General features: G+C 38.6%; 2 protein-coding genes and 1 long non-coding RNA gene across 7 annotated transcripts; 1 reads left to right on the top strand and 2 right to left on the bottom strand.

Moving 5' to 3' along the window:
* Nucleotides 1-2,341: 2,341 nt before the first annotated feature.
* LOC113655708 (cell adhesion molecule 4-like) lies at nucleotides 2,342-6,434 on the top strand. 3 transcript variants are annotated; one of them, XM_047808201.1, is made up of 6 exons: nucleotides 2,342-2,496; nucleotides 3,343-3,603; nucleotides 3,826-4,140; nucleotides 4,723-4,953; nucleotides 5,228-5,380; nucleotides 6,017-6,434. In XM_047808201.1, exons 1-6 carry the CDS (start codon nucleotides 2,436-2,438, stop codon nucleotides 6,034-6,036), a joined length of 1,041 nt encoding a protein of 346 aa, XP_047664157.1. In that variant the 5' UTR covers nucleotides 2,342-2,435; the 3' UTR covers nucleotides 6,037-6,434. The 3 variants fall into 3 exon arrangements, with proteins under 3 accessions (XP_047664157.1, XP_047664156.1, XP_027022206.1); XM_047808200.1 differs by having other exon boundaries at nucleotides 2,343-2,496; nucleotides 5,228-6,434; XM_027166405.2 differs by lacking the exon at nucleotides 2,342-2,496 and adding an exon at nucleotides 2,517-2,993 and having other exon boundaries at nucleotides 5,228-6,434.
* Nucleotides 6,435-11,459: 5,025 nt separating this feature from the next.
* On the bottom strand, nucleotides 11,460-14,473 carry LOC113655758 (cell adhesion molecule 4-like). 2 transcript variants are annotated; one of them, XM_047807841.1, is made up of 6 exons: nucleotides 14,093-14,385; nucleotides 13,216-13,408; nucleotides 12,703-12,969; nucleotides 12,278-12,610; nucleotides 11,938-12,183; nucleotides 11,460-11,802 (listed from the first exon to the last, which is right to left on the bottom strand). In XM_047807841.1, exons 3-6 carry the CDS (start codon nucleotides 12,887-12,889, stop codon nucleotides 11,795-11,797), a joined length of 774 nt encoding a protein of 257 aa, XP_047663797.1. In that variant the 5' UTR covers nucleotides 12,890-12,969; nucleotides 13,216-13,408; nucleotides 14,093-14,385; the 3' UTR covers nucleotides 11,460-11,794. The 2 variants fall into 2 exon arrangements, with proteins under 2 accessions (XP_047663797.1, XP_027022279.1); XM_027166478.2 differs by lacking the exon at nucleotides 13,216-13,408 and having other exon boundaries at nucleotides 14,093-14,473.
* A 2,582-nt stretch (nucleotides 14,474-17,055) lies between these two features.
* Nucleotides 17,056-24,435, bottom strand: LOC113655759. 2 transcript variants are annotated; one of them, XR_003443793.2, is made up of 4 exons: nucleotides 23,593-24,435; nucleotides 23,437-23,508; nucleotides 18,115-18,252; nucleotides 17,056-17,223 (listed from the first exon to the last, which is right to left on the bottom strand). It is a non-coding gene; the product is annotated as an uncharacterized LOC113655759 (long non-coding RNA). The 2 variants fall into 2 exon arrangements; XR_003443794.2 differs by lacking the exon at nucleotides 18,115-18,252.
* Nucleotides 24,436-25,992: the final 1,557 nt, after the last annotated feature.

Genomic DNA, 25,992 nt, shown 5'->3' with positions numbered 1-25,992 from the left:
AATGCAGGACGTGTCGTCGATGGGAAAGAAAATTATTTATCAGTTTGATCCAAGAGCGATTTTTTTACTTTGCTTTTACACGCGTGTGTTGTAGTGTTTCACACGTGCGTCTTCAGCTGTCTGCTTTATTAGAACGGAGAAGCACAGGTACGCGCAGCGTGCACGCGCAGTCAGAGCTGGAGGCGTTTATCTATAACGTTAATCGGCGGAAAGACGCAAAGACGGCAACCAAAAGCAGTGAAATGTCACTATTCTTATTACCAGAGTTGTCATATAATATATAATATAGAACTCTTCTTGTTTTAAATTCTCACTGAGGGCCAAAACCCCCTAAAGATGAAACCCTAGAACTGCCCCTGGGGTCAACCCAAAAAACACCAAGTGCTTAATTTAATTAACATAAATTTTGTCATTTGTAAAACATCACAATAATTTTGAGTTGTTTTGAAGCACAGAGCTGGAATCTCCCTACAGTTTGGGATATGGCCTTGGTGATACACTTGGTATACATTATATTTCCAAAAGTATTGGGTCACCTGACCTTCCCTGCTATATGTGGTTGTTTTCTGATCGCATCCCTACTGAACACCTTTGGGATGAATGTGAACGCTGACTCCACCCTACATCACCTACATCAGTGCCTGCCTTTCGTAACACTCTTGTGGCTGATGAACACAAATATCCATCAGCACACTCCAAAATTATATATTCATATACATACACACACACACACACACACACACACACACACACACACACACACACACACACACACACACACACATATATATATATATAAAACACACACATATATAAGCATGACGTCCAGTTACAAGCATGACACTAAACAGGTAGTAGTAATGACGACTTTTTACTTAAGTACATGTCAGAGCCCAAACTTCTTTACTTTACCTCTGATCTTACCCAGATACAATAGTGCTATTTTCTGATTGGCTGTTGTGTAGCCTCTTTTTTGATTGGCTGATAAGTGTCAGGCTCTACTAAGAACTGAGACTTTTTAAATATATGATAAAATAGTCAAAAAGTTTTTCTGTGTGAGAAATACAACGTGTGGCGGAGAGCGTGAGAAAAGACCGACATGAGCTCTGACTGTAAAAGACTGTAAAAGGGAGATTACAGGCGACATCTTGTGGAAATCTTTGAATTCCTGATAAAAATTCTTAAAACAAAAGTCATGCTTAATTTTTGATTCCATAAATAAAATCTGTTCTACCAGCACCAATTTCGATTATAGAAACATGTGTTTTTAAACGATTTTGTATGTTTAAATATAAAAAGTCACTTGAAACCAATGACTTCTGGACAGTCCGACATGGTTAACGTTTTATTATTGTGAAGAATTTTCAGACGGTCCCTTAAGCCGCCTTCACACTGCACACGACAAACGGACACGACTGTCGCATTTCGCCCCTAGTGGCAGTCGCAAGGAATGTGCAATATGATCGTGTAGACGTCAACATTCTCGTGACACCCGAAAATAACCACTCTCGCCGAGACCTTGTCTCCGAGTTAGGTAGTGTTTTATCCACACTGATTTGCAAGGGGGGGCTTAGTGGTTAGCACTAAGCCACGTTCACCTCACACCTCCTAGGCCGGGGTTCGATTCCCGCCTCCGCCTTGTGTGTGTGGAGTTTGCATGTTCTCCCCGTGCCTCGGGGGTTTCCTCCCCCGACATGCATGGTAGGTTGATTGGTATCTCTGGAAAATTGTCCGTAGTGTGTGTGAGTGTGTGTGAGTGTGTGTGAGTGTGTGTGAGTGTGTGTGAGTGTGTGTGAGTGTGTGTGAGTGTGTGTGAGTGCCCTGTGATGGGTTGGCACTCCGTCCAGGGTGTATCCTGCCTCGATGCCTGATGACGCCTGAGATAGGCACAGGCTCCCCGTGACCAGAGAAGTTCGGATAAGCGGTAGGAAATGAGTGAATGAATGAATGAGTGAGTGATTTGCAATATTTTCTTTTGCGTCTCCAGTAAAGGAGAGCAAAAGCAAGAGCCTGTATTCTCCCTCCATATATCATGGTGAATGAATGAATTAATTAATGAAGGTAAATACAAACAATCAATGCAACAATAAATCCAGAAAGACAGCGAATAATGTTTGAGGAAACATTGACAACATTAAAAATAATACAATATTAATATTAATAATTTATAACTTTATCAATAACAATGTATTTAAAACAAATATATTGTTTTTGATACAGTTTAAAAATGACTAAAGTTAATATTAACACTTTTTAATCATTCTTATCACCTCGCGCACACGAACCGGATTGGACAACATTGGAATACATCACATCCGGTCGGCATATCGGATGCGGTGTGTCGCACAAGTTCAATAAAAAAATGGATCCAACGCGCAAAACGGGTCGGAAAATGACGCATCCGCAGATGATCAGCGACTCTCCATAGGAAATGAATGACTTCCGGTTTATCGGCGGTCGTTTGGCGTGTGCAGTGTGAAGGCGGCTTTAAGCACAGTAATATAATATAGTATCTTTGGTCTGATTCTATAAATAAAATCTGTTCTACCAGCAGCAATAGAAAATAAAATCTGACCTTAAACACTATGTCTGACTCCTAGATAAACACTAAACCGTCTGGACAGTGAAACACACACCGTATTATTATAAAGGAAGGAAAATCACATCATGAGCTTAATGCAAACTTCCCATGGCAGAAACGTGTGTTTTTAAACGATTTTATAAGTTTAAATATAAAGAGTCAATTGAAACCAATGTCTTTTGGACAATCGGACATGTTTAACGTCTTCGGATTTGGAGTTTTCAGACGGTCCCTACAGAGGGATGTGTGTTCTCTTAGAGGAATATAGTTTCATTCGTTTGAACACTCGGTTCGGAGTCGTTTTGAGCTCTTATTCAGGGATTGTGTTTATAAACTATTACACTGTTGTTCATCATGGTAGCTGTCGGATTCTTTCGGATCGTGTGTCTGTTAGTGTGTTTTACTCTCACAGGTAAGATCTGAGAGCTTTTATTTCTCCTGAATGCTGTGTAAGGCATCTACTGTAACCTACACTGTAGCCTGCTGTATACTGTAGTGGGTTAGAGAGACTGAGATCGTTAATTAAACACTCTTATAATAAACAAACTTTGATTAAAGGTTTATGTCTCTCAGACCTTCAGTGTGAGATTAAACCAAATAACCACTAAGATTTTTTTTCTTACACAGGTTTTTACCCAAGGGTGCCAATAATTCTGGAGCTGATTCTATACAATTTTATTTTATGTTTATTCAGTTCTTGAAGAAACTTGTCCATAATGATCCAAACTATCATTCCACATCTGTTCTTCATTGTGTTCCAGCTGCTGATGGACCCTTGGTGATCACACCCTCAAAGCTGGTGGTGGAATATGGAGCTAAAGCCTCAGCTAACTGCTCCACTAACAACACCCATAATGGAATGGGCTGGGAAGCCACACAAGGAGTGATAGATATGAAAAAAGATGTCAGTTTTCTCACCTGGACAGTGGAGAGGCTTACAACGTGGGATATAAAGCCAATATGCTTCATTAACTTGATTGGAAATGAACAAAAAATGGAGTCACTCAGTGTTACTATTTACAGTAAGTTACTGTTTTTTCCCCAGTTGTATCTCTTTAGCATTGTTGCCTTTGAAATGCCTTTGCTCTAATTTGCATTGTATGTCACGGACTCCATGGAGCTCGTCTGCTCTGTCTAGTCTTTATAAAGGGGCTGTTCATTCAAATAATGGCTCAAAAGTGGCCACCAGTGAATGGACAGCTTTGTTTAATTGTTTTGTACTAAGATAAATTTCTACTCCACAGAGCTTCCAAATTCATTGTTGGTTAACGGTCCTCCAATGCCTGTAATGGAGGGGGGAACTTGTTCACTTCGTTGTGACGTTAAAGATGTTGCTCCAGTTCAAAACCTTACAGTCACGTGGTACAAACAACACATTATTGTGAACAGTACCACCTTTAAAGAATCCATCAACACTCCAGTGAACAAATCTATTGAACTCATTATCGAGCCCCGCAGAGAGGATGATGGAGTCATGTACTGGTGTGAGGCGAAGCTGGAACTGGGACCAGATGGACCACCTACTATGATGTCAATTCCTTTCCGTATTGAAGTACACTGTAAGATACTATATTCTGTAATCCAAACTGTACACACACACACACACACACACACACACACACACACACACACACACACACACACACAAAATAAATGATTAATTCTGAGTTTAGCACATGCAGTTTCAATGATGATTAAACATTGTTTTAAGTTACTTGAAGCCAGTAGAACCATTGTGACTATTAATGATTAATTTTTTGCTTCACCTGCCTTCTAAAAATATAGAATCGGTTAATTTTCATGAAGGTCACGTAGTAGCTAGTAATCACATGTGTAGTATTAGTCACAAGTGCTTCAGGCAACACAGATATATAAAAAGTTGACTTTCAGGAAACAGATAAAAGGTTTCTTTTCAGGAAGTCACCCAAAGTGTGAGAACCTTATTATAACCTCTCTAACTGCTCTTTCTCATGCTTATGCCTTAGATATTCACATTAAGTCTAACAGAGTTTAATGCATGCTGAGTCTGTAAGCCTTGTGACCTTTCACTTTCTCCTTAACTTCTATTTCCTTTTTCCATTTGTTGACTAGATCCTTATTGTAGAGTAACTCTGAAAAGCCTTATCTTTTTTTTTATTCAGACAAACCAATGTTCTCAGAAGACAAAGAAACTATAGAAGATGTAGATGAGAAAATTACGTTAAACTGTTCTAACTCAGCAAAACCTCCTTCTCAACACATCTGGGAGGGACCACATCTGGAAAAGAAAGAGGGATCATCCTCATTGTCTGTTTCTTCTCCTGGAAACTACATATGCACTGCCTCAAACAGATATGGCCAAGCAAAGAAACTGTTCATTGTCAGATTTAGAAGTGAGTATTAAAGATTTCTCATTTCAAAAAAATGTTCATTTAGTGCTCGATCCATTCGTTTATTAATTTATTTTATAAAATGTCTCAACAAAACAAAAGTCTCAACTGAAAACAAAAAGATCCATGTTGCAACATGGATCTTTTTGTTTTCAGTTGAGACTTTTGTTTGTGAATGACTGATTAGAACCTTCAATAACTCATAACATTAACAATTTCTAATTTTTTTTTCTCAGTTGGTGTAACACTGAGTTTGAACTTTCTTATTTTCTTACAGATCATGGCTACACCACTTTGGCTATTGTTGTGGGATCTGGATTACTTTTAGCTGTTGTTCTGATTATAACTTGTATTAAATTGAGGAAAAACCGCTCTGGAGCCTCTGCTAATCACAATATGACGCCCTCTTCATCAGCTCAGAAAGACGAAGGTGAAGAGTTGGTTTCAGTCACAAAATGAGTTCAAGGGCGGTGTTGCACTGTTTTAACACTTCTAATTCTGGTGCAGCAACCAGTGAAGAAGAGAATTCTTGTCTGTTATTAACATGATGTGACTGACAGAAGAGAGAAACACTGCTATTGACACTGTGGAGTTAATGTGAACATGAAGACTTCACTTTCATTTCTATTGTCTTTTATTTTTTAGCTATTTCCCTTGTTCAACTCTGTCATTGGATTTCAACAAAAAATGTATAATTTTACATTTCTAAGAAATTTTTAGACACAAACAGTATTGTCACATATATGAAAGAAAGCATGAACTGTTGCCATGGTATCACCCAACTTACTATGGGCTTGACAGAACTGACAGCCCATAATAAGTGTAGCGCTCCTATGCAGTAAGATGAACAAAGCGGTACCCTGGATGGTAGAAAATAGCCTTATGTTTTATATTTCTATGTCTTGTGTATTATTTTTTTATGCACAATATTCATTGCCACGCCCACTTCCTGTCCCATCATGTTTTCTCCAGCATGTTCTGTCTGACTTGGAAAATGAATGTTCAGTAAGTTTAACTGTCTAAACATTGACCTAAAACACATCTGTATTCTGTCTGTGTGCTTCAGAAATGTTAACGACTTGCTGAGGGCTGCTTTAAAAGGGAAGAGTTGGAGCTGGTACATCTGCATGTACATCTGAGTAGCTCTTGTATTACTCTGCTCTGTTTTTAGGGGAACTTGTGACAAAAATGTATGTGCATGGGATCATTATAAGGAATACCATGAATATATCACTTGTTTGCATTCAACACAGGGACTAAGTGACTACATAAGAAAAAACAAATGATTTCCGTAACACCTAAAAATGAACTCATTTTTTTTTCTTTCCAAAATATGTTTCAGGTTTAAAAAGATGCAAAAAAAGAGAGACAACGTTTATTTTTCACAGGCAACAGCTGAAAGTTTCTTACAATTTTACAATACAATAAAACTCTCTAATATCTCTCCTGAACAGTGGTGTAAATAAAGTATTTTGTGAATTTGATGTACTTTGCTTGACCACTTACATGATATTTCTATGCTGCACAGAAGGATTGTTATAAAGTGAACTACCAAGAAGTTAAGCTTTATCATAACAATAATAATGCAGTACTATAACAACACAACCATGTAGCGATTTTGGCTCGTGAAGCTACATAAATATTTATAAGTAACTATAATGTGTTATAGTGACTCCTAAATATTTTAACCTAAGTTGAAATTAACGGTAATGGAATTAACGTTACACTTATTTGGTCTGTTCGTCCGGCGAACAGGCCGTGTAACCTTTATTAATTCTATGAAGGCGGTATCTTCCCGGGAGAGAAAGATTCACTTCCCTTTTACTTTACTTTTACTTTACTTTTTCTTTAAAGAAATTAAAATTGGGGAAAGGGAGGAAGAGACTGGAAAGAAGAAAATAAAAAAGGAAGGAAAGGACTGGCAAGCTTAAACTTCAAAATTAATCACACCCTAACTGGGAAATCGTCACAGAAACTTGTGTTTGTCTCAAACTGTTGTGTTTGTCTCATTCATTAAATGCCATATTTTTGTGCCAAATAAGTGATTGTCTCTGAGTATCGCTCACAAATTAAGGTACCTGCAACATCTGGTCTGAACTACATGCTCTATTAAGTTAATTTAATTTAAATTACGGTATAAAGTAAAAGAAGTGAATCTTTCTCGGCCGGGAAGATACCGCCTTCATAGAATTAATAAAGGTTACACGGACTGTTCGCCAGACGAACAGACCAAATAAGTGTAACGTTAATTCCATTACTGTTAATTTTAACTTAGGTTAAAATATTTAGAAGTCACTATAACACATTATAATTACTCATAAATATTTACCTTGCTTCACGAGCCAAAATCGCTACATATAATGGTGGAGAATGCAGTCGTGTTGTTCAAACTTTGCTTTGTGAGCTAACTCAGTGTCAATTTACTGGTGTTGATAGCACATTTTAATATTATCAAGATCAGCCGTGGGGACGAAGAAATCTCCCCATAGTTCGATTAAAGATCGATTTGAGCGTGTTCCTCTTATCATGTTTTAAGGCCTTGTATTTGTATCGCTGTTGAAGTCATTGCGTGTTCCAAATTCGTTCAACTAGACGATAGCACTCCTTTAGGTTTATCCATCAGAGTAGCTAACTGATACGTGCCTAATGCAGATCCAATCATAAAGATACTGCTGACCAGTTGTTGAGTGATATGTAAAAGGAGGAAATCCTGTTCTTTTGTTTATCTATTTATTTGGGGGGCAGCGAAGGAAACCTGACCTACCCACTGTGTGCCGTTAAGTGGCACAAACTGTTGAATTTGTGGAAAGGAGAAACCTTTCCTCAGTTGTTAAACTGGGATTTGAGAAGTGTAACTCTTATCAGCAAACTCTTAAGACCTAATCTTACATATCAACAGTGAAGGAACCCTGTTGACTATATAAACTTCTATTTTACCTTTATTATTAAGTTTCGTCCTCTCAGTCTTACAATTTTATAGAGGTAGTGAATAAAGACTGCTTCCTTAATTTGAACCGGTCGAAATAAGGTCGCATGACACGTATATAACTTCAGGGTGTGTGAACTATCTCTCTCTCTCTCTCTCTCTCTCTCTCTCTCTCTCTCTCTCTTGCACCATCTCGCTCTCTCTCTCTCTCTCTCTCTCTCTCTCTCTCTCTCTCTCTCTCTCTCTCTCTCTCTTGCACCATCTCGCTCTCTCTCTCTCTCTCTCTCTCTCTCTCTCTCTCTCTCTCTCTCTCTCTCACCTGGCTTTTGTGGTTTGTCCCTTCAATGTTATTTCATTTTTATTTTTGTATCTTCGTTTATTATTGTTTTGTTATTCTTAATTTATTGTTTCCCTTTTTATTATGATCAATTTTGGTTGCTTTTTGTTGTTGTTTGGTCATGTTTTGTTTTATTATTATTAGTAATAATTTTTTTACTGAATTTCGATTTTGACATTTTGTTATCTGCTTTTATTTTTTTTATTATTATCAATATTTGCATCTCTCTCTTTTCTCCCTTCTCATTTATTTCCTTCCCACTTCCCCTCACTTATTTTTAATTAAACTTTAAACAGAGGGTGAAGCCAAATTTAAAATTCAGTTTCAGTTATTTGGTTTCAACTTTATAACTCTTCCCCGTCCAGGCCTCGTCCTGCTCTATCACTTTTGTGTTGTGAGTTACTTAATTTCCTGACAAGGGTGTATTTTATTCATGTGTCAGAAAACAACATTGTATTTAACATCAGTTATACTCTAATTACTGATGGCATGTTAATGTATACCTGTTCTAATGCTGTATGCCCCTTTAAGGTCTGATGTCAGAATGTATACGAAGCTATCGTTTTCTTTTTACTTCCCTAATGAAAGTGCATCTTGTTTTATGTTTCATTTTTGTTTCTTTGCCTTTATACTGTAAGAACACAATATCGTATTAACCTCAGTTACCCTTCGATTACTGATCTGTGTATGTAATGTACCGCTGCCTTTATACGATACCTCCTTCATAGAATTAATAAAGGTTACACGGCCTGTTCGCCGGACGAACAGACCAAATAATTGATATCCACATCCATGTGCCATTAATGTGGTATGGCCAAACTTAAGTATGACGTATTACTGTATAATTAATGGTGCTTGCAAAGCAACATTCTTGTTATCTTGCATACGGATTATTCTTCTTCCAGACACCTTTTCGGTGTGTAACTTGTCCCACAGCTTTTGTCGTAGACCCATGAATAAGGTGTCAAAACGACCGGCTCATTGAGGAGAGGTGTGCTATGACTTTTATAAGCAATTCAACCAACAATGTTCGCACAGTGGACGAAAAAATGACCAAAAAAGACTTGAATGGGAAATTCCTAAAATTCCTCTAATCTCTCTCACATACACACACACACTCACACACACACACACACACACACACACACACACACACACACACACACACACACACACACACACACAGCGTGCGCAGAGCTCAGGCACGGCTTCTCTCCTGTGTTCTCTGTAGATGTAAAGGAGACTCTCAATACATGTAACTATCAACTCCATATTAGCAATCCAATGATTCCAAAAGTATTGGCACCCTAGCTTTCTGTCCACCTGCCTCCGACAGTAACACCCAAAACACCCTAACAACCGAGTGCCGGGATTTGCCACGTGCAAGCACCATTCACATTTTCTTCAGGAAATGTATATTCTAGTTATATATTACTGTGCTAGTGCAAATCATATGGCTGAAAAAACAAAAGTATTTTGCTTGAAATCCCCCGTAACTCAGATTTCAACTCTAAAGCAGTGTGATCTCCTTCCCCAAGCTCACATACTGTCTGTACTGGTGTGTGGAAGCTTGTTATTCCACAATGAATAAGAGATAAATAAATAAATACCAGAGAACAGACCTGGAACGTGTCTAGAGTGAAAGTGTATTTAAACAGTGTATTCATGTATGCATTTATTTCTTTATTATTTAACAGCAGCTCTTATTTTTTTATTGTTCATGTTCATTTAAATGCAACAGATTTGTTCATGTCTTGCACCTTAAATCTGACCAGTGACAGGAAGATTTTAATTCTCCACGTCTTCCACTAAATCCCTCTGCAAAATTAAATTTGATCAAACACACAAAAGTACAAAAGTGTTTTATATCATTTGGACTTTTCAACCCGTCCATAAAGGGTGCCATTAAATTTACAAATGTGTATGTAAAGGTAAAGAGATAAACATAACAATCTATTCTTTTTTGGTGATATCATATGCTGAAGTTTTTATTCCTCATGTACCGACAGTTAAAACTTTAAAATTATTAATTATAATTTACTAACAAACATAACGTCACATTTTAAACCACTTACACGTTTCTGTTAGTGTGTCAGCCACATCCACAGTCTCCGAGCAGATCTGAGTCCTTTTATTGGTCTCTGGGAGCTTTGACTTTTATAGCAGTTTGTCAGCAATATTTGGAAGCTGCACTACAGTCAGAGCTGCAGTTACACCAAATTAATCCACACCTTCTGACAAAACAGTTTAGCACATGAGCTCATTTAATCTACACCTCATTCCACAATATTCATCCAACCACATAATCCAGCCACAGTATATCAAATCTGTATATTACATCTTTGTGATTTTTAGAGATGTCAATCAATCAATCAATCAATCAATCAATCAATCAATCAAATGTTATTTATAGAGCACCTTACAACAGCCAAATGGAGCACAAGGTGCTTTCTAGTAAAACAACAATAAAAAATAAATTCAATAAAATCAATAAGAACACAATGACACAAAATAGCAGTTGAAACCGGGTCTACGTGTTAAAAGCTTGTATGAATAAATGCGTTTTCAACTGCAATTTAAAAACACTCAGCACAGTGATGGATCGTATGTGTGCCTGAAGTGCGTTCCACAGCTTTGGTCCCTTGATGGCAAATGTCCGGCCTCCAAACATCTCATATTTGTATTTGGGAATGACCAGAGAGGTTTGTCCAGAGGAGCGGAGAGATCTGGCTGGTTGCTAGACCTTTATTAATTCTGTGAGGTAGGCCGGGGCCAGACCATTGATGGCCTTGAACACACAGAGAAGGACCTTATACTCCACCCTAGACCGCACAAAAATACTTTATGTCCAAAAGTTTGTGCACCCCTGTCCACGACACCCAAATCTTCTACTTCTTAAATTGAAACACAGAGTTCTCTAGAAAATCTCTGTACGCTGTAGCTTTACAGTTTCCCTTCACTGGATCTCAGGGACTCGACCCCTGTCCCATCATAACAATGTCCCCGTACACAAAGCACAGAGCTCCATGAAGACATGGTGTGTGAAGGTTGGAGTAGAAGATCTCGAGTGTCCTGCACTGAGCCCTGACTCTGACTCAACCCCACTGAACACCGACTGAACCCCAGACCTCCTCACTCTTACACCATCAGTGTCTGATCTCACTAATGCTCTTGTAGCGGAATGAAACGTTTGTTCTTAGTGTATAAACTTTTAGCCAGCTCCTACCAGATAAAATACACAAAGACTGGTGGTCATGTGCTCATTTTATTTTAAAAATAGGTTTTAAAATGTTAAAAATAGAGACATTAAATCATCTATCATAGACACCATGTTAGAGATATTCAGGGATGTGATCATCACAGGGGAAACTGGAAGATTTATATGTGGGAAAATAATTACAGGCTCTGGGAGGTTTGGACGTCAGACGTCTTCACACCCGAAAGGACGGAGTGTCAGTAGAGCAGCTCAGACACACTGCAGTGTCAATCTTCTACTGGAAAAGTGTAATGCTTTTAAAAGGCAGAGACACACATACCATCTGTAACTCCATCCAGTTTAAAGACGATGAAGACGAGTGAAACTAAACACCTGCAGAAAGGAAAAGACACGTCAATATATTAATGTACTTATGTATTAAAAACACACAAATCTTTTTTATCGTTGCATGTAAAGGTGAATAGTCTCGTCTGTTGTACCATATTGTGTGTGTCCTGAGCCTCGTACCTTTGGATTTGAGTTTGATGATGAACTCCTTGCTGGATTTGCCCAGTAAATTGTACGCAGTACAGGTGTAAGAGCCTGAGGAGGAAGCCGTGAAGAGCGCCTGATTATCGTCAGTCTCCTGCAGGTGAAGTGAGCTCCAGCTGTACAGAGGTGGTGGATTTCCTCCTACTGAGCAATTCAGAGTGATCTTATCGCCGTCCTCAAGCTCGACAAACTCCTGCTGTGGTTCGAACGAGTCCGGAGGGTCTGAGGAGAAATAATCATGATCATTCTCACCTAATCTTCTCACAGAACAACGATACTGACAGTGTTGTAAACACTGCTGCTGTGGGGCTCTTACAGTGAACGTTAATGTTGAGAGGCTCTGATTTCACTCTGGGAGATGGTTGAGGTCCTTCCAGTCCCAGTTCCAGTGCCGCCTCACAGCTGTATGGAGCTCCATCCTCTGCTTTGCTTGGTGTGATCAGTAGGGTAGAAGACACTTGGACTGGGGTGGCAGGTGACAGCTCAGAGAAGGTGTTATTATAAACTTCAGTCTGTCCTCTGTACCATCTGAGCGTGAGGTACTGAACTGGTGCGATGTTCTGTATCTCACACAGCAGCTGATACTCTCTGCCTTCCACCATGGCTCCGGTGTGGTTCACTAAGCTGATGGAGATGCTGTCTGGAGTTTCTGGTGAATCAAAACGTAACATGGTCACTTATATGTATAGATAAAGTCAAGTGATCAAAGCAATAATACATGTTTGTGGTGTTTGATCATACTGTATAGAACAAGGTTGAGCTTCTCTTCACACTGTCTGGGTGCAGTGAAGAAAACCCCGTAGCAGATCGGCTCCTCGATCCAGTCGATCAAGCTGTCCACCTGCCACTGGACTGAAAGGTCACGCTGAGTGTACGACGCTCCGATGGCTGATTCCCATCCTAACACACGCACAGGCCGGGACGCCATACAGATGACCGACACCGCTTCTCCAAACCTCACCACCGCTCTCGAGGGGGTAATCTCCAGAGAGCAGTCATCACCTGATACTGAGGACGGTGTGAGATTGTCACAGACATCTACTGCAATGAACCAGTTTTCATGTACTGTATATACTAACTACTGTATGAGCAGACTTTCTCTTCTGATAGAGACTGACTGAAATTGACTGTTTTTTTTTAGAGCTATTTCTCATCAGGAAATCATGTTCTAAACATGCTCTGATATCGTGATCAACCTCCATGAAAGAAGGTGAATCTTCACTTAGGTAAACCCAAAACAAAAGTGTTTCTCACAGATAAAACAGTTCCCGTGGTGATGAGGAACTCAGCCCGTAGTGTATGTAGTCAGAGGTTTCACGCTGCTCCTACGTTCCTCAGGGTTAACACTGAATCCTGGCTCTTTATCATCTGACCTTGTTTCACATTGCACGTTCCTGCCCCCTGCTGCAACCTTCTTTTCATTTGCATTTTTGCAGCATCAACAGCCCTGAGTGAATAAATCCAGTGTCCCATATATGTTGTTGTTGTTCAGTGTCGCCTCAGCAGTTCATTTGATCCGTATATATGAATTTGTCACAGTTTTTACGTCAGATTCGTAAAAAAGCACATTGGTCAGTGCAAAAAAAGTATTTGTCCTGCACTGTTTACACCAGGTTACACAGATGCACTTTATGTATCCAGGACTAACTTACTAAGTCCTTAAGCTCTGTCTTTGTTTTATGTAACACCATGATCCGTGTACTTCTTGACTTGACTTATCTGGGATTGGGACTGGTACTGATAGTTAACCCCTCAGCCACAATAACTCAGGATTAATGCAGTATGAAACACTATAATAACTCCATCTGAATTCTACAGTAACTTTAGTACATATACACTATCTAAGAGTAAACCACCATTTCACTGAATTACTGGTTAAGCGAGATGCCAGGAGCCTCGTTTTTTTTGGTTCCTTTACTTCCCTTTTACATACAGTAAGGCTATATAATATTTTATTTTGTAATGTTGTTTGTTTGATGACTTGTTTATGTATTCAGTTTGATTACTTGCCACATATAACATTATAAATAAATCTTTTAAGAAATTCTTGTTCTAATATAAAGAATGTTCATGTTCATTCTAAACTAAACATCATTTCTCCTTCACTTTACTGCCGTCTGTGTTAACATACCTGTTTGGAGGATGAAGAGGACGAAACATTTCAGCATAATCTGCAGCATGTTTGAGATTTAGTTGAAATCAACACAGTCCTGATGCAGAGGTGAAAGGAATTGCGACTCGATCCTCCCTGGCAACCCAAAAACTGAGCTGTGACTTCTAACAAAAGCTCTGCTTTGCATCGCTGCTCTTGTCCATGCCATAGTTCGACTGAAGGGGGACCAGAAGGGACTGGGGCCCCAGTAAAGCCTTCTTTATACTGAAAACAATCATTGTAAGCACCCCCTCCTCGCTTCTAATGACGTCGCAGTGGGTTCCAGGGAAGTGTGCAATCCTTGAATTCAAATCAGGGGAAGTAGTTAAAGAGGAAGTTCTGATTAATGTTCTTAGTTTCTTATTTCGTTTTCAATCGAGAACCCAGTGATCTGCTTAAATATACATACATACAGTACATACATACACACATACATTCACACATACATACATACATACATACATACATACATACATACACACACACATTCACACATACAATACATACATACATACACACATACATACATACACACATTCACACATACAGTACATACATACCGTCATACATACATACATACATACATACATACAGTACATACATACATACATACATACATACATACATACATACATACATACATACATACATACATACAGAACAGACATACAGTACATACATACATACACACATACATACACACATACAGTACATACATACACACATACATACATACACACATACAGTACATACATACACACATACATACATACAGTACATACATACATACATTCACACATACAGTACATACATACCGTCATACATACATACATACATACATACATACATACATACATACATACATACACACATACATACATACATACATACAGAACAGACATACAGTACATACATACAGTACATACATACATACACACATACATACACACATAGACATACAGTACATACATACACACATACACACATACATACACACATACATACATACAGTACATACATACATACACACATACACACATACATACATACATACACACATACACACATACATACAGCTAAATGAGCGGTGCTGTAATTTAATGGCTCTTATGTAGAGAGAGAAATGATCTACCTCTTTGCTTTGTTAGAGTTTTGGGGCAGAACAACACACTCAGAGCATTTCAGCAGCAGTGCCTCTGGACTTTCAGTACAGTGAATTTGATGCATTGCAGCTGTAGGAAACTCACTGGACTGACTGTCTAAATAAACAGAACAGGAAATACCTCATTCTGTGAGACTGAGAACCAAATAAAGCCAATACTAATATTTTCTACAGCATCTATATAATGATACCTGATTCTTTGTGACGTGATGTTGTCTTTATTAACTGGGATAATGTGATTTGGCATGGAGTTTCCAAATGGCACCAGCACAGCCAAGTCGCTATGGCAACACACTCTACACAAACACTCCAACACAAATGGATTTTGGCAGGAACAACTTTAAACAGAGGCCTTTTTTATGGAAGCTACCAGAGGGACGGACTTGTTTCTGCCACACACTGAAGTTACATGGGTGTGAATATGAGATGATGGATCAGAATTTCATCTTGCATGTACTGATATTTACATCTAGGCGTGTTTAACTACATAGAACATGGCACCTTTTTATTTGAACAGTATTGGAACATGTGACTAACAGGTGTTTCTTGTTGCCTGGATGTGTTCTGTTGGATCTCTGAATGTCTACTCTTGGTTTGATTCCTGGGATTCACCTGTTGAAAGAAAAAGGATAAACCAACATGAAGAGCAGAGAGATGTCTACAAAAGAAATGCAAACTATTTTGAAGCTGATGGAACAATCTGTACCAACACCTTACATGAAACAGGTCAAGCAGCTGACAACAGGAACCTTTGTTAGAACTGTGTAGAAAAACCTCAAAATAAAAGTCAGTGACATCACATTCTTGTCCCAAGCTGACCATGAAAAAGCTATACATACCTTCATCAGCTCGATGACTGACTACTCTAATGCTCTCTACACTGGACTTAATCAATCACTTCTCAATCGGCTCCAAATGGTACAAAACCTGGCAGCACGTCTTCTCTCTAACACCTCCAAATGCTCACCTCGCCTAATTAATAAAGGTCTAGCAACCAGCCAGATCTCTCCGCTCCTCTGGACAAACCTCTCTGGTCACTCCCAAGTACAATATAGAAAGTTTGGAGGCTGGTCATTTGCCGTTCAGGGACCAAAGCTGTGGAACGCACTTTAGGCACACATACGATGCATCACTGTGCCGAGTGTTTTTAAATCGCAGTTGAAAACGCATTTAATCGTACAAGCTTTTAACATGAAGCCCCTGATTCAACTGCTATTTCATGTTCATTGTGTTCTTATATTTTATTGTCTATTGTTGTTTTACTGGAAAGCACCTTGTGCTCATTTTGGTTGTTGTAAGGTGCTCTATAAATAAAATTTGATTGATTGATTGATTGACATCACCACCAACCTCCAAAGGACAGTGGTGAAGGTCTCCTAATCCACCTTTTGTAGAAGACTTGAACAGCAAAAATCTAGACACAGCAGGACTGATTTTATAAACAGAAACTTCTCAGATAGCTCTCATTTTCTTTTTGCAGAACTCCTTGCTGTGGTTCTATTGCCCCTCGCTCTGGTTTTGATCATTGCAAATGATCCAAAAAGCAGATGCGTGACTTGTTTTATCTGCCCAATGTCCACTCCATGCCATTGCTGCACTTCCACAACTGGCTTCTGTCAGCTGCACACATCAGATTCAAAACTCTGACATCTGATGTGGTTAAAAATAATAATAAAAGAGACATTTTTAATCTTTTAAAAAGGAATCTTTCTGACTCCAATCACCAGATTAATAAGCGCACTAAACTAAAAGAAATTAAAAGTCCATTCTTTAGACTGGATGAAAGCAGAGATGAGGTTTATTGTAGTCAGCACTGTGTACATGTTAATAAATGCTCACAAAGAACATTCTATCAACTCCACAAACTACTGCTAACAAACACCGTCCTTCTGTTTCTTTTCCTTATCTTACATGAAGACTTCATCCTGATTTCCCCGACGCTCTCCACCTGCACATACAATTACATTCATTCATTTATTTATTCACTCACTCATTTCCTACCGCTTATCCGAACTTCTCGGGTCACGGGGAGCCTGTGCGTCTCAGGCATCATCGGGCATTGAGGCAGGATACACCCTGGATGGAGTGCCAACCCATCACAGGGCACACACACACTCTCATTCACTCACTCACACACACACACACACACACACACACACACTATGGACAATTTTCCAGAGATGCCAATCAACCTACCATGCATGTCTTTGGACCGGGGGAGGAAACCGGAGTACCCGGAGGAAACCCCCGAGGCACGGGGAGAACATGCACACAAGGCGGAGGCGGGAATCGAACCCCTGACCCTGGAGGTGTGAGGCGAACGTGCTAACGTTCTCCCTACTATGCCAACGTGCCCCCTACATACAATTTAAAATTTTAAACTTTTAAATTTTACATTTTCTATTATTATTATACTTTAATATAATCTTATATAAAATTGTCTTATCCCCATCATTATGAGTTTTTATTTGCACTGTGAAATATCCTATACAACATGGGTCACCATCCCTCCTCCATGTGAATTATTCTAAACTCAGCTAATTTATGACAGTTTAGATTGGACCTGGGGTGAACCTTATGTTCTGTAAACCTTTAGCAATGAGTGGATTCTCTCAGATTTCAGCTGCTTTTTTACTACAAACTGTGTCGTATGAATGGTATATATGGTTGAAATGCCAAAAAAATTAAGCTTCTTGACGTCTTGACTCTTTTAATCCTTTGTGTGTCTTTGTAAGAATTGAGCAGGAGTCAGTCCAAGGCTTCATTTATTCAGCTGTGTTTCTTTTCTTCAGTGATGCTGTGTGTTTCATTTATGGACATGTCTTTTGTGGATAATTACCTCATAAAGTTCCTGTTTTTTCCACCAGTGTGTGTTTTCTGGACCCAGGTGTATGTTTTGTGCCTTCACTGTTCTCAGATCTGTCTTGTGACATAACATGATGACATCACTCACAGCTCAGCTGCTCCACGGTTTCTGCTGTAGAAATGTGTTATAGAGATTACTCATAGTCTCTCTTTATGTGTGTGTGTGTGTGTGTGTGTGTGTCTGCGTGTGTGTGTGTGTATGTGTGTATGCGCGCGTGTGTGTGTATGCGCGTGTGTGTGTCTGTGTGTCTCTCTGTGTGTATGTGTGTGTGTGTCTGTGTCTCTGTGTGTGTGCGTGTGTGTCTGTGTGTGTGTGAGTGTGCGTGTGTGTATGTACGTGTGTGTGTGTGTGTGTATGTACGTGTGTGTCTGTGTGTGTGTGTGTGTCTGTGTGTGTGTGTGTGTGTGTGTCTTATTTATTTATTTATTTGGAACCCCATTAGCTTCCACGAGTGGTCGCTAATCTTCCTGGGGTCCATTTTACAATATCAACATATTATACACAATCACACATATACACAATCACATTACACTTTTTACAATGTTATCAAAAGAATAAATACACTTCAATTTGAGTCATTACACTTAGTTTTCATTACAGATCAGACATTTTTTTACCATCTTTTTAAAACAAGATATATTGCTTATTTGTCTTATACACACATCTAAATAGTACAGTTCTCCTCATACAATTTGACCTTGCAAAAGGAACAACTACATCACCAGAGCTGACCTGCCGAGTAATATGTAGGTGGCAATACCCTCTGTAAACCAATTTATCCACAAAAAATCTGGGGTTGTTTTTACAGATGGCATCATGCATGTAGGACAGAAGACTTATCTTTAATTTATCCTGTACCTTCAACCATACTAATATAGTGTGTATCTCATTCACACCGGTCCTGTACGAACAGCCAAGAGCAACTCTGACAGCTCTATTCTGTGCAAGTTGAAGTTTTTTAAGTGCTCCTGTGTAGCACTGGACCACATAACTGAGCAGTACTCCAGATGTGACAAGACCAAAGACTGGACTACTGTTCTCATGACTGAAGGTGGACAAAACGGCACACACTTCCTAGCTAAAGCAATGCCTCTACCCATCCTAGACACAATATGATTTATCTGGTCAGTCCATGAGAGCTGATTATCCAGCTTGACACCCAATAGTTTAGTTGTAGTAACCTGCTCAACCAAAGTTGTATCAATAGTCAAATTTAGGTTACAAGGTTTTTTTAACAAATGTTTAGTATCAAAAACAATACATTTGGTTTTGGAAATATTTAGTACTAATTTGTTCAAATTAACCCATTTGATAATCAAATTTAATTGGTTTTGAAGGTTCATACTTAGATCGGTTATTGAAGGAGATGCACAAAATAAACTTGCATCATCTGCATACAGTACAACTTCTGCATTTCTAACAACATGGGGCAAATCATTCACAAAAATGTAAAATAAGAGTGGACCCAGACAGCTGCCCTGTGGAATACCGCATGATATACATTTACTATCAGAAAAACTACCATTAAAAAATACTTGCTGAGTTCTGCCATAGAGATAACTCCTTATCAGTGAAGCAGACAATTGTGAGAATCCATAATACTTGAGCTTTGACAACAGAATATCAACTGATCGACCATATGCACTAATGCAGTGTTAGTTGAGTGGCCTGGTCTATAGGCATGCTGTGAACTCGTTAGCAATTCATTTAATGTAAAGTACTCTAGCATTTGATTAAAAAGTAACCTTTCAAATACTTTGCTTAATACAGGAAGAATATGAATTAGTCTGCAATTAGAAGGAGTAAACCCTGCCTTTTCATCTTTAAGTAAAGGCACAATTTTAGACTGTTTGCATAGCTTAGTGGGTAGCACGTTTGCCTCACACCTCCGGGGTCGGGGTTCGATTCCCGCCTCCGCCTTGTGTGTGCGGAGTTTGAATGTTCTCCCCGTGCCTCGGGGGTTTCCTCCGGGTACTCAGGTTTCCTCCCCCGGTCCAAAGACATGCATGGTAGGTTGATTGGCATCTCTGGAAAATTGTCTGTAGTGTGTGTGAGTGTATGTGTGAATGAGTGTGTGTGTGTGTGCCCTGTGATGGGTTGGCACTCCGTCCAGGGTGTATCCTGCCTCGATGCCCGATGACGCCTGAGATAGACACAGGCTCCCCGTGACCCGAGAAGTTCGGATAAGCGGTAGAAAATGAGTGAGTGAGTGACATATTGGTTTGCACAAAATATTTGCAACAATTTAAAAAATTTTGCCATCAAGATGATCATTACCAGGTGTTTTCTCATCAGATAAGGAGAGAAGCAACTTCTTAACGTTGTCCTCACTACAAGTATTAAATGACAGGGAGCAAGTTTTCCCTCTCAAAATAAATCTAACATTGTCACAAGGAGATTCAATATCTTGCATTGTCATACATGATCTTAATTGTTCTACTTTGCATATAAAAAAATCAATCAAATGATTGGCAATATGACAAGGTTTACCAATAATGTCACCATCGTTGGTCTCCATGTACATATTCAAATTATTTGACTTTTTACACATCAATTCCTTTAATACTTTCCACAATTGTTTGCTATCACTCATAGAATTGGAGATTTTTTGTCCATAATATGCTTTCTTTTTTATGTTATTTAATTTTGTAGCTTTGTTTCTCAACTTGCGATAATGTACTCTGTCTTCATCACATCACATTTTGATTTGAAGGCCATATCTTTGGCATTGTCCCTTTGCTTCATGAGGGACATTAGCTATTCATCTAACCATGGAGCACTTGATTTTTATAGATCTTTTCCGGAGAGGTGAATATTTATCAACTCTTTTACTAAAAGTGTCCATAAAAATGTTAACATAAATGTTAAAATGTTTACATCCCACTCCTGAAGAACTGCAGACCTTGAGTTATTGACCTCATCAACAAACAATCTGGGATTAAAGTTTTTATATGATCTACGATACATGATCCTTCCACCAGATTTAGGAATTTATCATTATTGAAATTGCTATCAGGTTATAATAATAATAATAATAATAATAATAATAATAATAATAATAATAATAATAATAATAATAAATTTTCTTTAAAGGCACCTTTCTGAACACTCAAGGTCACCGTACAAAAGAAGAAGAAAAACAACAAAAAATAGTTATAAAATACTTACATAGAAATACAAATTGGACCAACATTACAAATCATGATGTAGAATATGCTAAACTAAACAGATGAGTTTTAAGCTGAGATTTAAATGATGAAAGAGAATCAATATTACGGAGCTCAGATGGAAGTGAGTTCCAGAGCTGAGGTGCAGAGTAACTGAAAGCTCTGTTCCCCATCGTTACAAGACGGACAGAGGGAACAATGAAATGAGTGGAAGAAGAAGACCTAAGAGTGCGAGTAGGTTTTGGAGTATGAAGAAGATCAAGAAGATATGAAGGTGCAAGATTGTGGATAGCTTTAAATGTTAGAAGAAGAATTTTATACTTGATACGAAAATTAATGGGAAGCCAGTGTAGCTGTTCCAGAAGAGGTGTAATATGATGGATGGAGGGAGTACGAGTGATAATACGGGCAGAAGAGTTTTGAACGAGTTGCAGCTTATGAAGGGTTTTGTGAGGAAGCCCAATAAGAAGAGAATTACAGTCGTCAAGCCGGGAGGTTACTAGACTGTGAATAAGAGTGGTGGTAGATTGAGTGGTGAGAAAGGAACGAAGCCTAGTGATATTTCGAAGGTGAAAGTTTGCAGCCCGAGTAACATTATTTACATGTGAGGTAAAAGAAAGGGTACTATCAAAGATGACACCAAGACTCTTAACCTGAGATGAGGGAGCTGTGAGAGATTCATCAATGGAAATAAGAAAATTCGAAAATTTGTTAAGCACAGTTTTTGTGCCTATAATGAGAAATTCTGTTTTATTGCTATTTAGTTTAAGAAAATTTGCTGAAAACCATGATTTTATGTCAATGAGACAATCAGAAAAAGCAGATGGAGGGAGTTTGGAATGTGGTTTTGTGGAAAGGTAGAGCTGGGTGTCATCCGCATAGCAATGAAACTTAACCTGATGTTTATGAAAAATATGACCAAGGGGTAAAAGGTAAGTAATAAATAACAAAGGGCCAAGAACAGAGCCCTGGGGAACACCAGAGGTAACGGAAACTACAGAAGAGGTGAATGATTTTAGTTGAACAATCTGTGTGCGATCAGAGAGATATGAATGAAACCATTTCAGAGGCGTGTTGGTGATGCCAATAGTGGAAAGCCTGTCTAAAAGAATATCGTGGGAAATTGTATCAAAAGCTGCACTCAGATCAAGGAGAAGGAGGATGGATAGTAAACCAGAATCAGCTGCTATAAGCAAATCATTTGTAACTTTTAATAGAGCTGTTTCAGTGCTATGAAATGGGCGAAAACCAGATTGGAATTGTTCATATAGATTATTGCCAGACAAGTGGATATGAAGTTGAGCAGAAACAACTTTTTCCAAAATTTTAGAAATAAAAGGAAGATTAGAAATAGGATGAAAATGATTAAGGTTGTGATCACTGCATCCTACCCCCACAGAAACAGCTTGTGAACATAAATCAGGAACATTAGTATAAATATGATCTATGCATGTTGATTTAGATGTATTATCCATAGCAATTCTCGTGGGTTGTGTCACCACTTGTTTGAGATTACATACAGTAGCCATTGTAAACAACTTTTTGTGCAATGAGCACTTTTTTGAAAACCAATCAATATTAAAATCCCCAAGCAGAAAGATATCCTTATTTTGATCTGAAACCATGTCCATATTTTCACATATTTTTTGTACATACTCTACATTTGAGTTTGGACGTCTATAACAGCAACCAACCAAAAATGGCTTATTGAATGGAAGATTAATCTGTAACCATATTATTTCAATATCTTTGCACATTAAATCTGATTTAATTGTAGCAACAATATTCTCCTTTATATAAAACGCAACTCCCCCACCATTTTGATTTCTATCTCTTCTATATAATTTGTACTTATCAACAGTAAGCTGTCGTCTAGATGTGTTTCAGATAAAGCTAAAACATGAATCTTTTCTGTTGAACAGATTCTTGCGATTTCATGAATCTTGTGTCTAAGACTGCATATGTTTAAATGAGCTAAAAGTAATCCTTTCTTTGCCAAGTTTACAAATAAAGATGAGATGTTTACAAAAGATTGAAAACATCAATGAAACACACTTTGAGTTGGATAGTAAACAAAGTCAGTTATTCTCTTTGTCCAATGGCAGGCCAAATAATAAGTGTGCCATACCTTAGACTGGCTCTTTCACCTTCGTCTCTGGCTGCAATTCCCTTCTCCTTTGCTGCACCACATCTGAAAAGTCTTCATTGATGTAAATATTTGTGCCCTTTAATTTCTTCACAGAAAAAATGATGCGCTGGCGAACTTTAAATCTCAGAAACTAACCAACAATTTTCCTCTGCTTTCTTCCTTCCTGGAACTGACCCATCCGATGTGCTCGCTCAATCTCAATGTTTGTACCATCGAGACCCAAATTCTCAGATAGCACTTGTTGAATCTTGATTTCTAGACCACTTGCAGTTTCTCCTTTTTCTTCTGCAATCCCATCAATTAGAAGATTGGATCTCCTGGACTGATTATCAATGTAGTCCAACTTATTAAATAACTCATCCATTTCCTGCCTTGACTTTGCAATACTGATTTCAAATGATTTGATTTTTACATCAATGTCTATATATCCTTTTTTCATATCTTCCATGATGCCTTGAGTGAATTGTAGACTTGTTTTCAACTCCTGGACATCTCTGATAACACCATCCAACCTTTTTGTGTTTCCATCCATGATTATTTGAATGAAACTCTTAAAGTTTTCTTGTTGCTGTTGTAGCATGTCCTTGTAGAATTCTTTCTGCTGATCCAGTAACTGGGTCAGTTTACTCATGGTCACAACAGCATCATCATCAGACATTGCTTTAGATTCAGAAGGCATGATTACTCACTCTTACCACGATGTACCAAGTTAGATGTTAATGTGAGGATAACTCTTCAGGCCTAACAAGGCCTCCAAAGCGTGGTACAAACTGTTGCAAATTACAAAGTTCTATACAACTCGATGCTCTCAAAATCCACTGTATGTGATCAAAGTACATATATTAAGCAAATCTCAAACTTTATTTAATAGTCCTTAATGCGATTAAGTAGATTTTTAATAGATTGTAAGCAGCCAAGAACTCAGAGAAAAGGCATGGCAGCCATCTTGCGACTTCACAAGCATGAAATTGTGTGTGTGTGTGTGTGTGTGTGTGTGTGTGTGTGTGTGTGTGTGTGTGTGTGTGTGTGTGTGTGTGTGTGTGTGTGTGTGTGTGTGTGTGTGTGTGTGTGTGTGAAGTCTTAGTACTTGGTTTGGATTGTTGGACCAGTTACTAACATTTTTTTCATTTAATATATGTAATTTAATTGACATATTTCCAGATTCATAATAATGTTATTTTCACTTTATCTTGTATTTAAAAACCGTTTGACATTTTGGATTGAAACTGTGCTGGAATATATGAATAAAGAATGTTATTGTTTAGAGACAAGAGACAGCAGATTTATAATAATGAGATTAATATAGATTATAGAGATTAATTCATTATATTCTCCATGGTTAAGGACAATGACACCTGACATATATTCAGCTCTCTAAACACGTTTGTGTGACATTTTCATGTAGTGTGGACTTTCATGTTGGCTTTGTGGAAGCCAACATTCTGTTATGCTACTGGAGTTATTTTTCTCAGCCAACTTCTTATTAATTGCTACTCCTCCTAGAGCTTTCCAGCCACATTCCACCTTTTCTGACTTTTCAAAGTGGCCTTATTTCCCATAGACTCCCATTATAAACTCTGGAGGTTTATAACTCAGCAAGCTTTCGAATTATCTACACCAAACTCGGCCAGCTCCTTTAGGGTCATACCCTGATCAAACTTTTAAATGAGTGTACCGACTGGCCTTCCGGTTGTGCCGCAGATTGTGACATATCCCTCAGAACAATGGGGAACTTCCTCACGGGTATTCTGGTCACATCATGTGATGTCATGTGAAAATACAATATTAGCACAACATGGACATGTGACATATCAAAACACTCAGCCCAATGTGGGGAACTTCCTCAGGAGTATTTGGATGACATCACATGCTCGTCTCCACTTACCTCTAAATGTTTTGTCACCCTACCTTTCTGTCCACTTGCCTCCAAAAGTAACACTAACCCTTATGTCCATTTGCCTCCAAAAAGCACCAGCCTTTGCGAATACTTCGTCAAAGCCAACATCAAAGTTTGTCGTGACGAACTTTACAAATCTTGTTAATATTATTATTAAATTTATCAAGAGTAACTCCTCCTAGGGCTTTTAAGCCACATGCAACAAATTCAGATATGTTGTAGAGCCTGGTCTGAAGTCTGTTGATGAAGGAAACTTCCTCAATGGTATTCTGATGATGTCACGTGACGTCACATGAAAACAAAAAAATTAGCACAACATGGATATGTGGCATATCAAAACACTCAGCCCAAGGAGGGGAATTGCGTCACAGGTTTTCGGATGACGTCACATGCTCATCTCCACTTGCCTTTAAATGTTTTGGCACCCTAGTGCTCCACTAGATTTCACACGTTTTATGTCCACTTGCCTGACCCTTATGTCCACTTGCCTCCAAAAGTAACACTGACCCTTATGTCCACTTGCCTCCAAAAGTAACACTGACCCTTATGTCCACTTGCCTCCAAAAGTAACACTGACCCTTATGTCCACTTGCCTCCAAAAGTAACACTGACCCTTATGTCCACTTGCCTCCAAAAAG

Source organism: Tachysurus fulvidraco, chromosome 24 (genome assembly GCF_022655615.1).
Source record: "Tachysurus fulvidraco isolate hzauxx_2018 chromosome 24, HZAU_PFXX_2.0, whole genome shotgun sequence".
NCBI classification, from domain to species: Eukaryota; Metazoa; Chordata; class Actinopteri; order Siluriformes; family Bagridae; genus Tachysurus; species Tachysurus fulvidraco.
Note: the sequence above shows the minus strand (reverse complement) of the source record. Positions and strands in the feature narration are given on the sequence as shown.